Source organism: Heptranchias perlo, chromosome 9, assembly GCF_035084215.1.
Source record: "Heptranchias perlo isolate sHepPer1 chromosome 9, sHepPer1.hap1, whole genome shotgun sequence".
NCBI classification, from domain to species: Eukaryota; Metazoa; Chordata; class Chondrichthyes; order Hexanchiformes; family Hexanchidae; genus Heptranchias; species Heptranchias perlo.
This window is the reverse complement of record NC_090333.1, coordinates 63,636,198-63,658,419: the sequence shown is the minus strand read 5'-3', so window position 1 is coordinate 63,658,419 and position 22,222 is coordinate 63,636,198. Positions and strand designations below refer to the sequence as shown.

The 22,222-nt window shown below is 42.1% G+C and overlaps 1 protein-coding gene across 1 annotated transcript in view; it reads right to left on the bottom strand.

The window, feature by feature from the left end:
- LOC137325483 (potassium channel subfamily T member 2-like) overlaps nt 1-18,906 on the bottom strand; it is a 576,738-nt gene extending 557,832 nt beyond the window's left edge. The window contains exon 1 of the mRNA XM_067990641.1: nt 18,579-18,906. Coding sequence (XP_067846742.1) covers nt 18,579-18,673 — 95 coding nt within the window. The 5' untranslated portion in view covers nt 18,674-18,906. The remainder of the gene's footprint in view (nt 1-18,578) is intronic.
- Between the last annotated feature and the right edge of the window lie 3,316 nt (nt 18,907-22,222).

Sequence of the window (22,222 nt, the reverse complement as noted above, 5' to 3'; positions counted from 1 at the left end):
CCTAACTGCTTGCTGCACCTGCATGTTTGCTTTCAGTGACTGGTGTACAAGGACACCCAGGTCCCTTTGTACATCAACATTCCCCAATCTATCACCATTTAAATAATACTCTGCCTTTCTGTTTTTCCTTCCAAAGTGGATAACTTCGCATTTATTCACATCATACTGCATCTGCCATGTATTTGCCCACTCACTCAACTTGTCTAAATCGCCTTGAAGCCTCTTTGCATCCTCCTCACAACTCACTATTCCACCTAGTTTTGTGTCATCAGCAAACTTGGAAATATTACATTTGGTTCCCTCATCCAAATCATTGATATATATTGTGAATAGCTGGGGCCCAAGCACTGATCCCTGTGGTACCCCACTAGTCACCGCCTGCCACCCCAAAAAAGACCCATTTATTCCTACTCCGTGTTTCCTGTCTGTTAACCAATTTTCAATCCATGCCAGTATATTACCACCAATCCCATGTGCTTTAATTTTACACACTAACCTCTTAAGCGGAACTTTATCAAAGGCCTTCTGAAAATCCAAATAAACCACCATCCACTGGTTCTCCCTTATCTATTCTACCAGTTACATCCTCAAAAAACTCCAGTCGGTTTGTCAAACACGATTTCCCTTTCATAAATCCATGCTGACTTTGTCCAATCCCATTGATATTTTCTAAGTGTCCTGTTATCACATCCTTTATAATAGACTCTAGCATTTTCCCTACTACTGATGTTAGGCTAACCGGTCTGTAGTTCCCTGTTTTCTCTCTCCCTCCTTTTTTAAATAGTGGGGTTACATTTGCCACCCTCCAATCTGCAGGAACTGTTCCATGATCTATAGAATTTTGGAAGATGACAACTAATGCATCCACTATTTCCATGGCTACCTCTTGGCAGTCTAGGATGCAGATTATCAGGCCCTGGGGATTTATTAGCTTTCAGTCCTATTAATTTTTCCAGCACTATTTTTTTTTACTGATACTAATTTCCTTTAATTCCTCCTTCTTATTAGACCCTTGGTTCCCTAGCATTTCTGGGAAGTTATTTGTGCCCTCTTCAGTGAAGACAGAATCAAAGTATTTGTTTTATCCTTGAGGGGGGCTAGTACGGGCCAGCAGCGGATCGCATTATTTTTGTGGAACCAGGAGGAGCATTCCTGCTCCACCTCACTTCACAAAAATTAAACATACAGAGGGGTCTGGTGCCCTTTTATGGATTGGTCACCAGTGATCCCTGGTTTGGTCACTCACCGGCGTAGGACCTCATTTTTAAACAGCCTCCTACCCGAAGCAGGTAAAACTGTATCAGGCAGGACTTAGACATCCAAGGGGCAACCAAAGTATCCCCTTCCCCCAAGTTTCTTCTGGTGAGAAACGGGCATGGTAGTTGAAAATCACCATATCAGACGACCTGCACCTTAACCAAAATAAAGAAAAAACTGAAAGAACACCTGGGTTAAGCTGAAGCAATTGGTGAGAAAACAGCTGAGAAAGTTAAGACCTTACCCTTGGATCCAATTAGGGAAAGCTTATACTTTTAATAGCCAGGAGCAGATATAGGTGCACCTGCATTGTAGAACGGCTCAGCAGACAAGTACCCACCTAAGCAACTATGTGCATAGATCATGACATAGCTTGCTGGGCGTGTCAAAAAAAACTGTGCCTTCAATGCTTATGTTTCAACATGGAGGCCATCATGGAACGTTGCCATCTCCTGCAGTGGGACCTCCAAACCTCCTCTATAACTGGCACCGCTCTGCCCATGTGCATGAACGTTTTACTGTCTTGAACTTTTAGATCACTGATTCCTTTCAGGGTGCCAGAGGTAACGTATGCCAGCTTCTTAGGTACTTGACATGTACCTGTGTGATACAGCTCTGATGATCACGTGTACATTTAGGCATGGTAGCATAGTGGTTATGTTACTGGACTAGTAATCCAAAGGCCTGCACAAATAATCTCGAGTCATGAGTTCAAATCCTGCAATGGCAGCTGGGGAATTTAAATTCAATTAATTAAATAAAATCTGGGGGAAAAAAACGAGTATCAGTAATGGTGGCCATGAAACTACCGGATTGTCGTAAAAACCCATCTCATTCACTACTGTCCTTTGGGGAAGGAAACCTGCCGTCCTTACCCGGTCTGGCCAATATGTGACTCCAGGCCCACAACAATGTGGTTGATTCTTAATTGCCCTCTGAAATGGCCTATCAAGCCACTCAGCTGTACAATCTCGCTACAAAAAGTCATAATGAGAATAAAAATAGATGGGCCACCCGGCATCGGACCACTGGACACCGGACATGACAAAGGCAAACCAGTCGACCCTGCAAAGTCCTCCTCACTAACATCTGGGGACTTGTGCCAAAATTGAGAGAGCTGTCCCACAGACTAGTCTAGCAACAGCCTGACAGACCCATACTCACAGAATCATACCTCTCAGCCAAGATCCCAGACTCTTTCATTACCATCTCTGGGTAGGTCCTGTCCCACCGGCAGGACAGACCCATCAGAGGTGGCTGTACAGTGATATACAGTCAGGAGGGAGTGGCCCTGAGAGTTGTCAACATTGACTCCGGATCGCATGAAATCTCATGGCATCAGGTCAAACATGGGCAAGGAAACCTCCTGCTGATTACCACCGACCGCACTCCCTCAGCTGATGAATCAGTCCTCCTCCATGTTGAGCACCACTTGGAGGAAGCACTGAAGGTAGCAAGGGCACAGAACGTGCTCTGGGTGGGGGACTTCAATGTCCATTACCAAGAGTGGCTCGGTATCACCACTACAGACCAAACTGGCCGAGTCCTGAAGGACCCAGCTGCCAGACTGGGCCTGTGGCAGGTGGTGAGTGAACCAACACGAGGGAAAAACCTACTTGACCTAGTCATCAAAAATCTACCTGTTGCAGATGCATCTGTCCATGACAGTATTGGTAGAAGTGACCACTGCACAGTCCTTGTGGAGACGAAGTCCCGTCTTCATACTGAGGACACCATCCAACGTGGCACTACCACTATGCTAAATGGGATAGATTCAGAACAGATTTAGCAGCTCAAGACTGGGCATCCATGAGGTAGTGTGGGCCATCAGCAGCAGTAGAATTGTATTCCAGCACAATCTGTAACTTCATGGCTCGGCATATTCCTCACTCTACCATTACCAACAAGCCAAGGGATCAATCCTGGTTCAATGAGGAGTGTCGAAGAGCATGCCGGGAGCAGCACCAAGTGTACCTAAAAATGAGGTGCCAACCTGGTGAAACTACAACACAGGACTACATGCATGCTAAACAGTGGAAGCAACATGCTGCAGACAGAGCTAAGCGATTCCACAAACAACGGATCAGATCAAAGCTCTGCAGTCCTGCCACATCCAGTCGTGAATGGTGGTAGACAATTCAACAACTAACGGGAGGAGGCGGCTCTGTAAACGCCCCCATCCTCAATGATGGCAGAGTCCAGCACGAGTGCAAAAGACAAGGCTGAAGCATTTGCACCCATCTTCAGCCAGAAGTGCCAAGTGGATGATCCATTTTGGCCTCCTCCCGATATCCCCACCATCTCAGAAGCCAGTCTTCAGCCAATTTGATTCACTCCACGTGATATCAAGAAACAGCTGAGTGCACTGGATACAGCAAAGGCTATGGGCCCCGACAACATCCCAGCTGTAGTGCTGAAGACTTGTGCTCCAGAACTAGCTGCGCTTCTAGCCAAGCTGTTCCAGTACAGCTACAACACTGGCATCTACCTGACAATGTGGAAAATTGCCCAAGTATGTCCTGTCCACAAAAAGCAGGACAAATCCAATCTGGCCAATTACCGCCCCATCAACCAACTCTCAATCATCAGCAAAGTGATGGAAGGTGTCGTCAACAGTGCTATCAAGCGGCACTTACTCACCAATAACCTGCTCACCGATGCTCAGTTTGCGTTCCGCCAGGACCACTCGGCTCCAGACCTCATTACAGCCTTGGTCCAAACATGGACAAAAGAGCTGAATTCCAGAGGTGAGGTGAGAGTGACTGCCCTTGACATCAAGGCAGCATTTGACCGAGTGTGGCACCAAGGAGCCCGAGTAAAATTGAAGTCAATGGGAATCAGGGGGAAAACTCTCCAGTGGCTGGAGTCATACCTAGCACAAAGGAAGATGGTTGTGGTTGTTGGAGGCCAATCATCTCAGCCCCAGGACATTGCTGCAGGAGTTCCACAGAGCAGTGTCCTAGGCCCAACCATCTTCAGTTGCTTCATCAATGACCTTCCCTCCATCATAAGGTCAGAAATGGGAATGTTCGCTGATGATTGCACAGGTTCAGTTCCATTCGCAACCCCTCAGATAATGAAACAGTCCGTGCCCGCATGCAGCAGGACCTGGACAATATCCAGGCTTGGGCTGATAAGTGGCAAGTAACATTCGTGCCAGACAATTGCCAGGCATTGACCATCTCCAACAAGAGAGTGTCTAACCACCCTCCCTTGACATTCAACGGCATTACCATCGCCGAATCCCCCAGCATCAACATCCTGGGGATCACCATTGACCAGAGACTTAACTGGACCAGCCACATAAATACTGTGGCTACAAGAGCAGGTCAGAGGCTGTGTATTCTGTGGCGAGTGACTCACCTCCTGACTCCCCAAAGCTTTTCCACCATCTACAAGGCACAAGTCAGGAGTGTGATGGAATACTCTCCACTTGCCTGGATGAGTGCAGCTCCAACAACACTCAAGAAGCTCGACCCCATCCAGGACAAAGCAGCCCGCTTGATTGACAGCCCATCCACCACCTTAAACATTCACTCCCTTCACCACCGGCGCACAGTGGCTGCAGTGTGTACCACCTACAGGATGCACTGCAGCAACTCGCCAAGACTTCTTCGACAACACCTCCCAAACATGCGACCTCTACCACCTAGAAGAACAAGGGCAGCAGGCACATGGGAACAACACCACCTGCACGTTCCCCTCCAAGTCACACACCACCCTGACTTGGAAATATATCTCCATTCCTTCATTGTCACTGGGTCAAAATCCTGGAACTCCGTACCTAACAGCACTGTGGGAGAAACTTCATCACACAGACTGCAGTGGTTCAAGGCGGTGGCTCACCACCACCTTCTCAAGGGCAATTAGGGATGGGCAATAAATGCTGGCCTTGCCAGCGACGCCCACATCCCATGAACGAATAAGAAAAAATGTAACATACATGCTTATAGATTGGAATCCCTTCACGTTCAAAAATGGAGTGGCCTTGGTGAAAGGCTGCATGGTGGCATCGATGAGGTTTTCCCGACAGTATAACTTTCGTCCAGATTGGCAGTATGCCATTTCAGCCAGAATGCAGCACACCACTGCACACAAGCAGCAAACAGTGTATTGTTTGCTGGAACAAATGAGTTCATAAGTTTCCCAAAGAATGAGGAACATCAGCAGGAGAATGCTCTTCACTTTTTCAGAGCAACAGGAAAACCTCATTGTTGTCACCCATATGATCATATGGGCTCCTTTCACCAATGCCACTCTACCACCTGTTACTTCACCTGCCTTCACCCCTTTCTCAGCCCATCTGCCGCTGAAACCCTCATACATTCTTTTTTACTTCCAGGGTGGACTATTCCAATGCTCCCCTGGCTAGCCTCCTACGCTCCACCCTCCATGAACTTCAATTCATCCAAAATTCTGTTGCTCATATCCTATCTTGCACCCATCACCCCTATCCTTGCTAACTTACATTGGCTCCCATTCCCCAATGCCTCAAATTTAAAATTCTCATCTTCGTATTTAAATCTCTTGATGGCCTTGCCGCTCCCTACCTCCTAACTTCTCCAGCCCTACAATGCCCCTCCCCCAAATGCTTTGTTCCTCCGACTCTGGCCTTTTGTGCGTTCCTCTCCTTTTGCCCCACCATTGGCAGCCATGTCGTCAGCCATCTCGGACCCACGCTCTGGAATTCCCTCCCTAAACTTATCACCAGCCCCTTTTCCTCCTTTAAGATCCTCCTTAAAACCCACCTCTTTGACCAAGCTTGTATCAGTTCCATTTCTTTACCCAAAATGACCTTGCTCAGCTTTACTGATCAGTTAAAGCTGCTGCTTGGACAATAAAAACTATATTTCTCCAGCGTCAGCTTGGCTAAGTGAGGCAGTCTTGTGTAGATCAAAAGGTCATGGGTTCAAGCCCCACTCCAGGTATTGGCCTTAAAATCTGCAGTCATGACAGACTTTAAAACCTTATACTCAGAATAGACCTCAATCTGTACGTACAGGACATTATGATATAGGGAAAATGTTGCAGCATTCTATGACCAACAATTTCTACATTGAGTTATCTCTGCAAGATTGAGAGAGTAAACAGAAATATCATTTTTTTTTAAGTTGTACTTTTTGGTTTCATTGTAAATTTCTGTACAATGTTATATTTGGTATTTATGCTCGAGGTTAGTTACTTAATTTAATTTATACGTTTTATATTTTTTTTCTTTGCTGTCTAAAAAGGTATGCAATTGAGACAACCAAGATGAATGATAAAGAATTTTTCCATTTCAAATTATGGTGACTTGTTTTTCTTATACATCTACTTACTTAGGTTCCAACCCATCTGTGGCTTGACACATTTGCCAGGAGCATTAGTTAAAGACAGTTGCAAAAGCTAGTGGGGAGCAGATAGGTGAACACTGGCCCAAGTGTATATGATCTACCTGTGATTCAACAAGATAAGTTTAGAACTGTTAATGAAGCAATGTTTTATTAGCTGACTATAATGAAGGTATAAATGACTATATGCAACTGGCAAGATCTTATAGGGGTGACATATGAAGTTGATGCAGACTGTTATGAATTTGCTCTGGTCAAAAAAAAAACTGCAAGATTGTGCTGCACTCAGACCACTGCCTCTATTTAGAGCAGCAGGAGTTATATCAATGGTTACCTGAAGGACACACAAACTGTCCTCTGAAATGGTGACGAGAATCTCACTCTGCAAGACCAATGTAAAACCGAAAAGTCATGAATAACTAGCAGAGATATTGGGCCATAATTTTGTCAAAATAACAGTGAGGCTATTGGCGCTCACCGTTATTTATGCGCAAATGATACATCTGCCCTCGCCTGAAGTTGCTGTAACTCAACATGGAAATCCAAAAGTTCTTGGTGGAGTAGTGCATCTTGGACGTTAGCTTTGCGAAAACGGCATCTCGCTGTCTGCCTCACCATTGAAATCTACTGAAGTTCCTACGTTTGCACGATAGATACGAACTAAACTCGCCATAGAAAGTCAAGTCTTTTCCATTTCAGTCTAAGTACCCCTTTAACGATGTGATAAGTGTTAATTACTGCCAGTGAACCTGCCTGGCACTGAAAATTGACTATTGCAAGTGTGCAGTCTCATTCCTTCAGGTTATAATTGTTGTTGGAGATTTTTAAAATGTAAAGTTTTAAATTAAACCTTTTTTTTTTACTTTTCCTTTGTCTCTGTTTTTCTCTCTCAATCCAATATTTCTTTCCCTCTCTTTATTTCTCTTTCCGTACCTGATTTTACATTGAATTCGCCCCCTCTAACTTATACTTCTTTCTTCGTCCTTGTGCTGTTAATTTCACAATCCATCAATCTGGTTGGTTAAGGAGAGACACAGTTGCTTGCCCTACTCATTCTGGTCCCAGATACCTGGTTTCCCTCGCTGTGACGTTATCACCTCGCACTTTAGGCAACTTGCCACACTAAACATTTAAAAAACCTAAACTTGCAAGGACAAGTCTAAATAACGGCAAACGCCATTAGATTCTCTGCCACAGTAAATTATAGTCCACTGTCAGACTTCCCAGGATGCTAAGCCACACCATTAGTGCACCCACTGCCTGCTCAATGCTGTTGAGAGATGCAATGCATTTGACTACACTAACCACATACGCCAAATTTCTCTTCACTAATCATCTCCTTTTACTTATGCAGTGCTTTAAATCACTTGTGGTACAATAACAGACAGAATGAAGAATTAGACTGTAGTTAAGAAAAAGAAAACATGCGATAATGTAGTCATCAACCAAACTGATGTTCACCGAGTGAAACCACACTTTAGGAAAGATATCAAGGCCTTGGTAAGGGTGCAGACGAGATTTACTAGAGTGGTATCAGGCATGCGGGACTTCAGTTACGTGGGTAGACTGGAGAAGCTAGGGTTGTTCTCCTTAGAGCAGAGAAGGTTAAGGGGAGATTTAATAGAGCTGTTCAAAATCATGAAGGGTTTTGGTAGAGTAAATAAGGAGAAACTGTTTCCAGTGGCAGAAGGGTCGGTAACCAGAGGACACATATTTAAGGTGTGGGATTCAAAACCCCTTTAACAAAAGATATTTGAAGGAAAGGGTTAATTGTACCCCTTTTAAACAAAGACATTTGAAAACCTGCGAACACAGTAATGTGGTAAACTGTGTTCTCGCAAATCCTGTTTTTCTCTCACTGACGCTGTATGAGTTTTGGGATCGAAGACATTGTACTGCGGATAGATATCTAGGTTATTAAATAAATAAGCTAGATGGATAATATTGAGCTTAAAGTGTTGTAAGGCTTTCAAAACACATAGGATTTTGGAAGCACAAGCTTTTCAACACAGCAGGGGGTAATGTAAGAAAAGGCAACAAAGACATACATCAAAGGCTTCGGATCAGGAAAGCAATGATAGGTGTGAAAAAAACATAGGCCTCTCATTCCTATCTGGTAATCTGTTCAAAAGAACTGGGATTTGTAAAGCATCAAATAGCATTGCATCCAGCATATGGTCAAATGGTATAAGGAATGGATTTGAAGCCACTGAAGCAATCAAAATTGGAGACGCAAGGACCATTTAGAATGTCTGGGCATAGAAATGTAAAGGGGCCTTTTACAACCCATCGTTCGAGCACATGGTCTTGTCTACATCAAAGAGTCTCCAGTCACATGATCAAAGCTTAAACTGTCAATCATTGAAGTATGTTAATGACTGAAGCATAGCAATTGGGAGCGATTGGACAAAAAGAATAACCTTCCCCAATCCTACGGCTTATTGGATAAAAAAAACAATATAAAAAGACTTTGAGAGACGCGCAGCCTCTTTTCTTCACCACCCAGCAGTCACAAGAAACGCACACTGCAGTTGAACATCACGCAAGAGCATCTTGAGTTCTGAAGAACTGATCAACCTTCAGGCCCAATGAGCAAAATCCTTGGTTTAAAAGTTGTATATGTATTAATGATTTGCCTGGTGTGTGTATGAATTGTTAAGTCATTACAAAATAACATTGCAAATTATTAAGTGTATAGCAGGATTTTTTAAAGGAAAGTCATTTGTATGGTTTGATTTTGCTTCATGAATGCTCGTATGAATGATAGCATCATTAAATAATTACTTTTGATTGACGAAACTACCATGAGTGAGGATACTTTCTTTGCTTGACTAGTCATCCAGTGTCCAAGAATCACACAAAATAAGGGATTCCCTACAAAACGTAATTGGCAAAAGAACCACAGGCAAGATGAGGAGAATTTTTTTTAGGCAGCAAGTTGTTATGATCTGGAATGCACTGCCTGAAAGGGTGGTCGAAGCAGATTCAATAATAACTTTCAAATGGGAACTGGATATATACTTGAAGGGGGAAAAAATTGCATGGCTATGGGAAAAGGGCAGGGAGTGGGACCAATTAGAACGCTCAGAGTTGGCACAGCCTCGATGGGCCAAACAGCCTCCTTCTGAGCTATATCATTCTATGATTCTAGGCAGCAAACATAAATTTGCTTACACTCTTCCCAAATAACCCCCAGCTGCATAACCTTGAATTTTTATTGAAAATTATCCATTCTACTTTTAGAATCTTTTAACCTTGCAGTTGATCGAAGACAATTTATGAGAGGTTGGTTTCTGAAGTACATTAAATCATTCAGGGTTATGAGAAGACAGGGCCTATTTATCAATAGTTTGAAAATAAGTAGGGACATAATACACCATAGGCACAACTAATATGAAATCAGAGACTGAATTTGTTGCAAATTTCCTTTAATGATTAAAAAGTGCAGGCAGCTCGACAATTCGAATGGATGGGAGATCGGCAGCTCAGCCATGGAGTTAATCTGGAAGTTTTATCTGCAGGTACGGGGCTGGTAGCACTTGTCACAATGTTTGGTGGCCTGCAACAGTCCCTTTTAAGAACCATTGGTTAGGCTGCTCAATGCCTGGTACCAATGGGCAGAGCGTACACGGTGCCAAGGGAAGCCAATCATGGAGGGTACAAGTACAGCTGGCAACAGGCCACAATATTTTTGTGTTCCTTTCCTGCTCCTCCTGCCCCCACAAAAAATTCTCCCAAAAACTTTTCGGGCCTTTGCTTCAGCGACCACCGGATTTGTATATTTAAGCAGCCTCCTGCCAGAAACAGGCAGGTATGCTACTCGCTTATTTGCATCAGGCAGGCCTGATGCAAATGGGGTGGCTGAAGTAACTTCCCTCTTAAGTTTTAACTGCTGGCCACCCATTTATCAGACGAAAAATGGACAGCGACCAGTTCAAAATCGCCTCAATGTTTTATATTATTTACTGTTCATTTCTCCATTTCATTTAAATAATCCTGTTGGTTTCCAACCAACATCTCAGTCCACTCTTTAGAGAGAGGAGAATCACATGACAGCACGTGATGCCGTCCAGTAGCTGGTATACAGAGTAAGGATTCTGTAAAAAATAAATCCTTGGGTCACAATATCATTTACCTTGATATTGGGCAGGACAAGATACACTCCGGATTGTAGGAAACATGAAGTCAGCTTATGGAAGTGGTCGGTGACACAGAATCCAAGAAAGTACCTAGTGTTAAAATCAAATGTTCAAAAAAACTAAAATAATCTTGCTTTTATTTTTTAAAGTTAAATTTTATACCTCAAGAACAACATTTCGGTGCCTTTCTTTTCTAATACATTGAGTTTAAAAAGGATCCCCAAATGGAAAAGGAGCATTGTGTCACCATGGGGAGATTATTTGAAAATCTTACACTAATGCGGTTGTCAGTTTTTAAAAAATGATTTGTTGCCTTCCATTTTACAGAAGGTCCCTCTCGAGTAGGGACCAGGTCAGCAAGAGAGCAGTGAGAGTAGCCAGAAATTGCGGGGCAGTAGGTAGAGTGACAAAAAAGCACGGGAGGGAGGAGGCTGGAACAAACCAGGGAAAGTGCAGAAGACTGAGGAAAGTGGTGAGAAGGCATCGAAAGAGGGGAGCAGAAAGAAAAATCAATGAGGAGCCACAGGAGAGCAGGGAGAGTAGACACCAGTCATGGGAGTGGAGTGCAGTTGCAGGAGAGTCAGTGCCAGACCATACCATCACTGATTCTTAAAGATGAGGAGAAGAAAATATCTTCCCTACCACCTTTGCAGTCACCAAGATTCCTTGAGGAGGCACTTCAGCTGGTGCAGCATGCATCCATTTGCTGACCTAAAGGAAAACGTTTACACATATTTGCACAGTATGTTCATCTGTCTAAACTAGTGAGTGAAACCCTCCCTTCCTACCAAAATCAATTTCATTCAATAATGGCTTATGATTCTACATAAATGCTATCAATTGCTTTTTGGAGCTTCACAAAATCAGCTAAATTATTGAACTGTCATTTTAGTTGCTCTAGGGTCATAGTTATGCTTGATTGTCCAATGCAGGAGTAATCTGGGTAATACTGTAACATATGGCATGCCGGCTGCTCTCTGCAAAAACCGAGTGGGTAACTGGTATAAGTCTAACATAAAAGTTGAGTGCTTCAATGGATAGTTTCAAAATGAATGAAGGTAATGGAATGTGTTAAAACAGCAATATCAGAGGTGCAAAAATAACTTGAGATTAAGCACAAAAAGTTATTTCATATAACAGTAAAAGAATGGTCAAGGAGGAAGTTAGAATTTACAGAAGCTAACCCCTAGAGTAGTACTAATTTAAGAAAAGTTCATGTGTTTTCCCCCTGCCTGCTTATACTATTCAACATGGTTTACTTTTTTAATTAAACTTTAGTTAAAGCAAATATAGCCTTAAAAATGAAAAGTGACAATAAAATGGAAGAGGATGGAATAGTTGAAATATTAAAAAAAAATTTAAGTACTGGTCAGAGAGGACAGTACTAACTTCTTTAATTTCTGTAACACGCCAACTTTGACATCAGCAAAGCAGAGGTGTTTGACGTTGGATGAAATGTATTCAATGTGAAATAATCTAGGGAGGAAATTTTTCTGGCACTGGCTAGCGTGATGGAGGTAATGCTGGGAATTACTGAGGTTCTACAGGACTGCAACGACATGCTCCTTCTAAATGATTGCCTAGTGGAAGGTGGAGTGCGATGACTGTCTGCATCTCTCTGGATTCATGCAATATAGTACATCCTTGTGCTCGGTCAATGGATATCCCTGCAACTTCTGACCCCATGTGATAATAGTAGTGGTTGCCTGGTCCTACATGTGGTCACATCTGGAGTCATTTGAGTGGAGCAACTGGGTAGCACAGATTATGGCATCATCCTGAGACAAATTCATCATTGTGTCAACTCTTGCATTCCTTGGTGCTCGCATTCTCTAAACATGTCTCATAATTGTGAAGAGAGATCAGTGGGATTCATTTTAGATTGCTTTTTTAAAAAGTGGCATAGCATGATGGGCCAAAAGGCCGCCTTCTGTGCTGTAAACTTCTATGATTGAGAGAACACAAATCATTGAGCAGTTATGAGGTCAATGTAACCCTGCATTCTGGCTCTCAATCTGATTTGCCAGCATGTTGAATCTGGACATGACAGACTACTGTACATTGATGCCCAAGGTTTCCATAATCCTAGTCAGGTGATTTGTTGGTCAAACTATGCTTGCACTCGGGACCTTGGTTAATGGGATCCCATTAAAGCAAAGCCAGGAGTAGCTGCATTTTTCTTAGTACTCTGCAGCTCAGTTAGGCATTCATGCAAAGTTGCACAGATGCAGGTATTGGACTCCCCCAGACTCACCCACAAATGTTGCAAGTTGCTTGGCATACTTTCAAATGTCTCCATGAACTGTTCATAATCACATATCAAACTTAGTTTGTGTGCAAACCCAATATGAGTACTTCAGCTGGACTTCATCCACCAATCTCTCTTCCATTCGTTCCTCTTTGCTAATGCTCCGTAATTCACTAAGTGCTCCCAACTGTAACTCACTAACAGAACTCCATAGAGTGGATATACTTGTGTTGGTGTTTGCCATGGTTGAAATGAGTGAAGACTTCTTGGAAAGGGTAGATAGTGGCTTTGGCAGATAGGACAATGTAGACAAAAACAGTAGGGTTGTTTGTTATGGGAGATGCTGGGGGGATAAGTTTCAATGACCCATCATCCCTGACTTTTCTTTTCCTCTTATTAGAAAAACAGTATTACTATTGGACTAATCCTCTACTTATGTACAATGCCACATTTAGCTTGACAATAGTTTTCACATTGAAGTGAAATCAAATAGCATTGTTGATTAGAATGATGCACCATTTCTGTACACAGCCTCTGTTGCCTTTATTACCTTTTCCACTCCATCCATAACATGACAGCATACCTTGAGGTCATATTGTTGTATGTGATGAGCCATTGAATTGTTTGTTTGTTTTTATATAGTTTGATTCACATTACCACCAGCCTCCAGCTGGTATTAACCACACTAATCATTTGCTACAACCAAAGAAAAAAATAAGGACATTTTCCACCAAATTTCTATTATCGTATTCAGAGAGAAAGATTACAAAAAGTGAGCAATGTCTTAGCTCCAGGGAAACTTTTGGAGATGAAACTAAGACACACAGCAAACACTAGCACAAACACAGTTTGAACAAAACAAAATTAATAAAAAATGGCACTTGTTAGATTTGGTTTCTATGCCCGAGTGAAAGCTTTGACAATTATATTTTCATAATTTATTTTGAACAGCAATGCAGAAGAAGGAGTAAAACTAATTTATTCCAACATACTATATTGATGAGTTGGTAAATTTTTGTGGCATCAGCAAAACTTATTGCACTTATACAGAGCCATTAAAATCTGTAACAACATACTGCTGTCTTATCTTTAGTTTCCACTATAGTTATCCACATTAAAGGGTACTGAATTTTATTAAGATTAATGGTAGTTTAAAACAAGGACAGAACTACGGTTATAGACTTCAACACTTTAAACAAATGTTTCCATGTGTTTGCGGACAACAACTTGCATTTATATACCGCCTTTAATGTAGTAAAGTATCCCAAGGCACTTCACAGGAGCCATGTCCAGACAGCAGCACGCTTCAGCATGCCAATTTTTGTGTTCTACCAGAATTCAGGTAGAGCCATTAGCCTAATCAGAGTTCCATGCCCCTCTGTTTGGGGGTTCCTCAATGGTAGTTTCCAGGGAGTAGCCTTAGTCACCTGGTAGACAACCATCCTGTCTGCCTTGCCTTTCAAATAGTGATGGCTCAGTGGACTGCCACCAAGTACAAGCATCATGGCTGCTGATTGAGTTTTGTGCATTGACTTGCATTACCCTGTTCCTGTGGTTAGACACCATCTGCACATTGAGTTGAAAACCTGAGTCATTTTTGCCACTAGGTTGTGGTTAGGGGCTTTAATTGATACAAATGTGTTATCAATAAGGTCCTGCACTTTTGGAAAGGCTGCCACCTGGTAAAAGTGATGCACTGTCTTCTATTATTGCTCCTTTCCAGGAGAAAATGATAAAAATGTTTGACCTACAAAACAAGGTTCTATGACTTGCTTAATGCATCAGTGAACTAAAGACTGACTACTGTGGCAAATATACTGGCTAGTGTTGGCTTGGAAAGATGTGGTCATGTAATGGGATTACTTTTACAACAATGGGCAGGGCTATCTCAGTGGTAGATCTTCTCTCAAGGTCAGTCTAAAGTAGACAGCATAACTTCATCACAGTCTCCCTCATGTAGCATATACAGTGAAGGCAGGTCACCTCAGACACCCCCAAGTAGATTTGTCTGGGTCTGACAACTTGGACCCAAATCAAGGCAAAGTCAATGCCAGATGCCTGAAGTGCAAGTGCATCTGTCTTTGTTCTCTGGCTGAACTCCTCGCCCTCCTTCAAACCCATCAGTTCCATTGGAAAGCCCACTGGAATCCACATGCTGAGTAGTGTAGTTACTAAAAAGGAAGCCGCTGCTGTCAAGAACTGTGCTGTGGTAATCTCTGCAAAAGGAACCTTGCAATACAAAAATACAGCAGCAAAAAATAATGCTCCAAAGATACTACAGTATGAAAGGTCCAAGAAAATTACAACTTACAATTGGTAATTTGTCACTCTCACATTTTAAGAATCCAAGTGTTGAAAGACAGAGCAGGAAAGCCCAGAACATGGGGAAGCAGCACTAAAGTAGCAAGGAGAGCAAAAAAAAACTTGGAATTTGTCATATGATCAATTTACATACTATGGACTACAATTAGGAGTTTTAATGGAGCCTACAAAATCTGCTTACAAACCCGGCATTTGGGAATACTGGTCTGATACAGTGGAATGTGTGGGTACCCTTTACAAGCACATCATTATGGAATCAGCTTTTAAATCCCCAGGTGATAACAAATGCTCAAAAGAGTGTTTGACAATAATCAAAGCAAACTTGTTTAACCATTTATAGGTCTCACAAACAGCAAATTAATGAATGACTAGACAATTTGTTTTTTTGGTGATGTTGATCAAGACAGATAACTATAGAAAGGAAAACTGAATAGAGTTTCAAATATGACCTTTCTTGAGGTGTTAGGACCATTGGAATTTACTTCCATGGAGGCAAGTGACAGGCCCTATGGTGTAACATGGGAAGTTAGAAAGGTACTCTGGAGCTACACTTGTTTTACCTTGATAAGTAGGGAGAAATTTGGCTGAAATTTTTCTCAGGAAATGTGCTGAGTTACATTGAGTCCATGGTATTGTGGATTGCACATGGGTCTGTTGAAAGAATGGGCTCAAATGGATGAATAGCCTTTTCTCATTCCATGCCCTCTTATGTTCTTATTTCCTATTGACAGAGTAAAATGGTTGGATTACATTTTTATTTTTTATTTCTTAGCTCTTCTTTAGTGACAAACATTAATCCTTTCAACTTCAAGCATGATGGAAATAGACAGACATGCTAGACAGACCACATATTGTTAATGAATAAAGTCCCATTGCTACAAGAGGAATGTAATAATGTCTCCTGATAATCTCCTTTATAATTTTCAATGTCATAACAAATGTTGAATAAGCTAAATTAATGCATACGGCTAACATTTATACACATTCAACTTGCTACTATGATATCATTTCATCTTTACACGTCTGCAATAGAGGCAATTTACATGTTACTGGGATCAGAAACAGAAGTGGTCACATTGATGTAAGTAGCAGTTAATTCAGTAATGTACATTTTTCCATATTTTAAAGAATCAACCATCTTAGGTGAGAAGATTTTGAAAGCAAGCAATACAAACAAGATGCTTTTACAAAGATCTATGAGCCTGCAATTCACTTGGAACTGTTGGAATATGCTTGTCAAAAACATGTCTTACATTTAAAACTAATGTTTTTTTTCAAACTATTATTAGTTTTACAAATTCAAACTCGGGTTGCTGGAGATCTGATATCTTTTTAAAAAGTAGGCATATCAGAAAAGCGACTGATGGTCCAATTTTATTTTATTAAATTAACACATTATTGTACTTGGAAAAAGAACAATAGTTTTAAAGTAGAAAGCTTATTTTAACATGGAGCAAATCAATTTAGAAATTTGAAAATCCATCATATATTAAACATCTTACATCAGCATGCACTTCCCATCAACTTTTTCCATTATCAATTCCTGTGTCCACATTTTTATGTAAACTACCTCTAAACTTGTCATACTGTAATTACACTGCACCAATGGCAGGGTGTAATTACATGACAAGTATACATAGACAGTCGTAAATTTCCATTATAAGTATAGGCATAAGTATTTCTAATAGAAATATAAAAATAAGGACTGAATGTATGACTTTAAAGTGGGGACTGAATTACTTCTGCATGACCAGGTCAAATTACAGCCACCCCGGTCTTTTCAACCGCACTTAGTCCCGACTCCCTATGTACAATACCACAGGACATCAACTGGTCTCCTATATAATTAAAAGTCTTCAGTTCAGTGCATGTCTATATAAATCATACCAGTCTTTTAAGCAAAAAATTAAGATCGGATCAACCACGATCAGGTAAGTTAACCATGCTTGTTAGCTTAAATAATCAACAGACTATATGTGAACCAAGTAAAAACAAGTTCCAATCAGGGACGAGTTCCATTTATTAGACTCCTAGAAAAGCTACTAAATGACCAGCAAACACAACAAAACCATTTTTTTTTCAAAGCTACTATTCACAAACCAGCAAAAGTGTTACAAGACCAACCAATCAATCAAATCACTCAAGCAATTTTACTCCAAACTCATTGGGCAACAATGTTGCTTTACAAGCAATTGACTTGGTACGTCAGAATTAAATTTATAATGTAACAAAAAAATCAAATAAATAATTAAATGTACCCATAAACACAACCATTCTATCTTAGAAATCTCTAAAAAAAAACTTTCCTCCAGACAAATCTACCCCTTTTTTTCTCGGAGGCTTGGGTCTGGAGTTCTAATAGGTTTCCAGTGATTCCCTTACCTTCCTGTGAAAATTTGGAGCATGCTTCATCTCAGTTAGCTGCCTGGGATCAAAAATTCCAGTCTTCCACTGCTGCAATAAATAAACCTCAGGAATTGTGCCTATTTATTTATTTCAATAGTAATAAACTTAGGACTTAGTATTGAAGAATAAGGATAATATGCTGTCAGAGATTTTGCAGTGAAATTAATGTTTCACATCAAAAAGCTCAAAACCTGCAAAAAAATTCCGTACATTGTTGTCTGCACATAAATACAATCCCTTCTTTCTATTGCTATACAAAACAATTAAAGCTAGCTTACATATGGTGTTCGCATAGTTTTCAAAATGATATTTTAGTAAACGTTATTAGGTAAGAATTGCAATTTTTTTTATATACTGTGCGTATTCGTGAATGACTTTACAGTGAGAACACAGACGTAGATACACTCGAGGTGCAGAGATACTTTGATCAGCCGGACAGAGTTTGGATTCTAAATTTTAATTTCTGAAGTATGCTTTTCTAATGTTAATGTATTGGTGAAAGTAATCGTACATTATCGAAACTATTGCCTTCATAAAAGCACATATAAAATAATAACCATCTACGGCAGGTTAACATGAATATGCGGCAAAAAAGGGAAACGATAAACATTCTACTGACAGCTCCGTTAATCAAACCATATTATGAATCTAAATGATTTTTTTTTCTTGGTATCGAAGGTCGAGCTCCTGGTCACCTGAACTGTATAAGCACCTACACATCGGTATTGTATTTAACAATATTTCATCAAAGCAAAGAAACAAACTTTTCAATGTGCGTAACAAGTTGCATTTATATTAAAATTACGCGTCTTCTCCAAGCAACCACAAGCACTGAAATGCCTATTTTTTTAAAAAGAAATCGCCAACTGGACTGACCTGTCATCTGCCTGCCAACCTTGATCTCCAAGGAGCAAGTCACGAAATCTGTACCTTGGAGGAAGAGGAGGCACTTCATTTTCCAAATCCACCATTCTTTCAAGCTATGTAGTGTACTTGCATCAGACGAATATATATATATATATATGTACTTTTTTTTCCCCCCCACAATGTGTGTGGACTCAATGAAAGCAAGGGAGCAAAGTGGACGGGACGTTCACCTCTTTTTTTTTCAAAACAAAAAGGACACACAACGGTTGACTTTAGTTGGCTGTGGGAAGCCTGTCACGCACACGGCACACGGCGCTGAGGAGACGCTGCTCGCTCTTTTGCCCGTCACACTAATAGGAAAGCGCTGAGCGCGAGGCGACACCAGCCGGCAACCCCGGGGCAATCCAAAGATAGAACGTCGCCCGGAGCGCGTGCCCTCGTCAGCTGGAGGAGAACCAGAATCTCCCCGCACCTGTGGGCGCGGCCGCCGCCGGAAACTACCGCATCGGTCTCGGTGATGAGGGAAAATCCCTCCCTCGGGCTGTTTACTGGTTGGCTTTCGTGCACGCGCGTTCCCAGACAAGTCGGTCAGGGAACATCCTCTAATGTCGAGTCGTGTGATTATCGTGGGTGAGGGATGTCCTCACTCCGTGTCCGTCCAATAGGGCAGACAAAGCAACATCTCACACACAAGGACGGCGGATTCCAACCCACCCACCCACCCACCCCGGGAAGTGTCTTTGTGGAGACAGCAAGTTTTATTCATAGTTATGTATTTGAAAATGTCGCAAAGCTTAGCTGTTTATTTTTAATTCATTCTCAGTTTGTGGGCACCACTGGCATTTGTTGCCCATCCCTAGTTGTCCTTGAGAAGGTGGTGAGTGTTGACCAGGGAACAATGAAGGAACCTGTGATACATGTCCAACTCAGGATGATGGGTGACTTGGAGGTGATGGCCCTTGACTTCTAGGTGGAGGTTGTGGGTTTGGGAGGTACTGCTGAAGAAGCATTGGCAAGTTGCTACAGTGCAATGCATCCTGTATGTAGGACACATTACAGCCATGATATGATGATGGAGGGAGTGCATATTTAAGCCAGTGGATGGAGTGCCAGTTTAGCGGACGGCTTTGTTCTGGATAGTGTTAAGCTTCTAGAGTGTTCTTGCACTCATCCAAGCAAGTGGAGAGTATTCCATGACACTCCTGACTTGTGCCTTGTAGGTGGTAGAGAGACTTGGGGCGTCAGGAAGTAAGCCACTGGCTGCAGAATATCCAGCCTCTGACCTGCTGTAGTAGCCATGGCATTTATGTGGCTGGTCCAGAAGTGTTTCTGGTCAATGGTAACACCATTGAATGGTCAAGGGGAGGTGGTTATGCTCTCTCTTGTTGGAGATGGTTGTTGTGTGGCGTGAATGTTAATTGCCACTTGTCAGCCCAAACCTGGATGTTGTCCAGGTCTTGCTGTATGCGGGCAGGGATTACTTCTTTACCTGAGGAATTGCGAATGGAACTGAACACTGTGCAATCATCAGTGAATAGCCCACTTCTAACCTGATGATGGAGGGAAGGTCATTAACGAAGCAGCTGAAGATAGTTGGGCCTAAAACTTTGACCTGAGGAACTCCTGCCGCAACGTCCTGCGGCTGAGTTGATTGGCCTCCAACAACCACAATTATATTCATTTGTGCTAGGTATGACTCCAGCCACTGGAGAGTTTCCCCCCCTGATCCCCATTGACTTCAGTTTTACTAGGGCTCCTTGGTGCCGCACTCAGTCAAATGCGGCTATGATCTCAAGGGCAATCACTCTCACCTCACCTCGGGAATTCAGTTCTTATGTCTATATTTGGACCGAGGCTGTAATGAGGTCTGAACCCAAACTGAGCATTGATGAGCAGGTTATTGGTGAGGTTGTTATTAAGTGCCATTTGATAGCACTGTTGACAACTGCTTCATCACTTTGCTGATGATTGCGAATAGGCTGATGGGATGGTAATTTGTCCTGCTTTTTCTGGACAGGACATACCTGGGCAATTTTCCACATTGTTGGGTAGATGCCAGTGATAAATTAGTATCATAAAAAGAAATCTAAAGACAAAATGTAGGTTGTTTTCCTCATCCGACATGTAAAGAAAGCAGGTAAATGAAGAAATACGATATTGCAATAATATTTATATAAATTATACTTGAGGGTTACATGAACACGTTTTTAACTTTACACACCATTACAGTTGTACCACAAATACTTCCCATAAAGATTTTAGGAGGCGGTGGGGGGGTGGGCTCCGAAAATCGTGGAAATCCCGTTTGGGTTCGGAAGCCGGCTCCAACCTGCCGAACTCTGAGTTTCCCAGGGACCCACCTGCGTGTGCACGGGCGACCCGAAAACGGAAGTCCTGCCGGCAATTAAAGCCGGCGGGATGACAGTTAAAGAGCCAAATGTACCTCACTGAGGTACTTAAGGCACTTTACCTGTGACAGATTAAGTACTTAGAAAGATTTTTAACTTACCTGGACGGCTTGCCCACCGCTTCTGATTCGAAGGGCCAGATCAAGGAATAAGAAACTAAATAAATTAAATAAAAAACCGTGGAAGGAAGTGAAAACATTAAATGAACCTACCTTTGCACCCTGCTCTGATGTCCGATGTCTCCCGCTCTGATGTCCCCTTCTTCAGCTCTCCCCCCGATGTTCCCCTCTGATTTCCCCCCACATGTGCCTGTCAATCAGGCTGGCTGCCGGGCGCGAAGTAGAGGAAGTTAATGATCATCAATCAACATGCAATCGCGTCGGAAACGGTAAGCTTTGTTCATGTGGGTTTGCCACGTGCACCTTCACCACCACCCCCCAACCCACGCTGCCAACCCGCCACCATTGTAAAATCGAGCCCATTGTTTCAACAAGGGTTGCCTACTCTGGCAGGACATATTCCTGGAAGTTTCATCACATGGCCTCCCACTTCCAACCACAGGGCCCAGTCAAATGTTTTACAATATTTTTATAACTAACAAACCAAAGTGTTAAAAGAAAATAAAAAAACACAGTTTTTCTAATGCCCCTATGATTTTTCTCTCGGGTTGCTCACAGCAGTTTCCAGGAGATTAATCGTTAATTCATGGAGACTCCAGAACAATTTTGAAAGGTTGGCAATCCTAGTTCCAACTGAAGTATATATATAAAAAAATTACAATTTGCTTGCAACCCCACCCATGGTCAGAGATGAATCCAAGCTTTCACATACAAATTGGCCAGAGTTGGGAGATACTTCAATTCCCTCCACAGCTCCACCTACTGGTCAGAGCCTGCAACTACACCATTATTGGCGATTGTTTACATACATTAGTTCCATTCTAAATGTTTACGTACAGTTTCAATGATAAATGTTGACATTAAAGCATAATCAAAAATAATGACAACAGAATGCTGGACAGGTAGTGTGTACATATGCAATGAGCCAGAACTTGCTCAGAGCGGCGTGGTAACGTTCACAGCAGCCTCTGTGAATTAAAAGTACAAATTTACTCACTGCTTGTTCCATGGCGTAGACTTACGTGATTTGGAAGTTTTCAAAAAATGAATATCAACCTGGCCTCTGAACAGCGTGGGTTGATTCGCGTGGGAAATGTCTCTGAGCATGGAAGACACGCCCACAAAA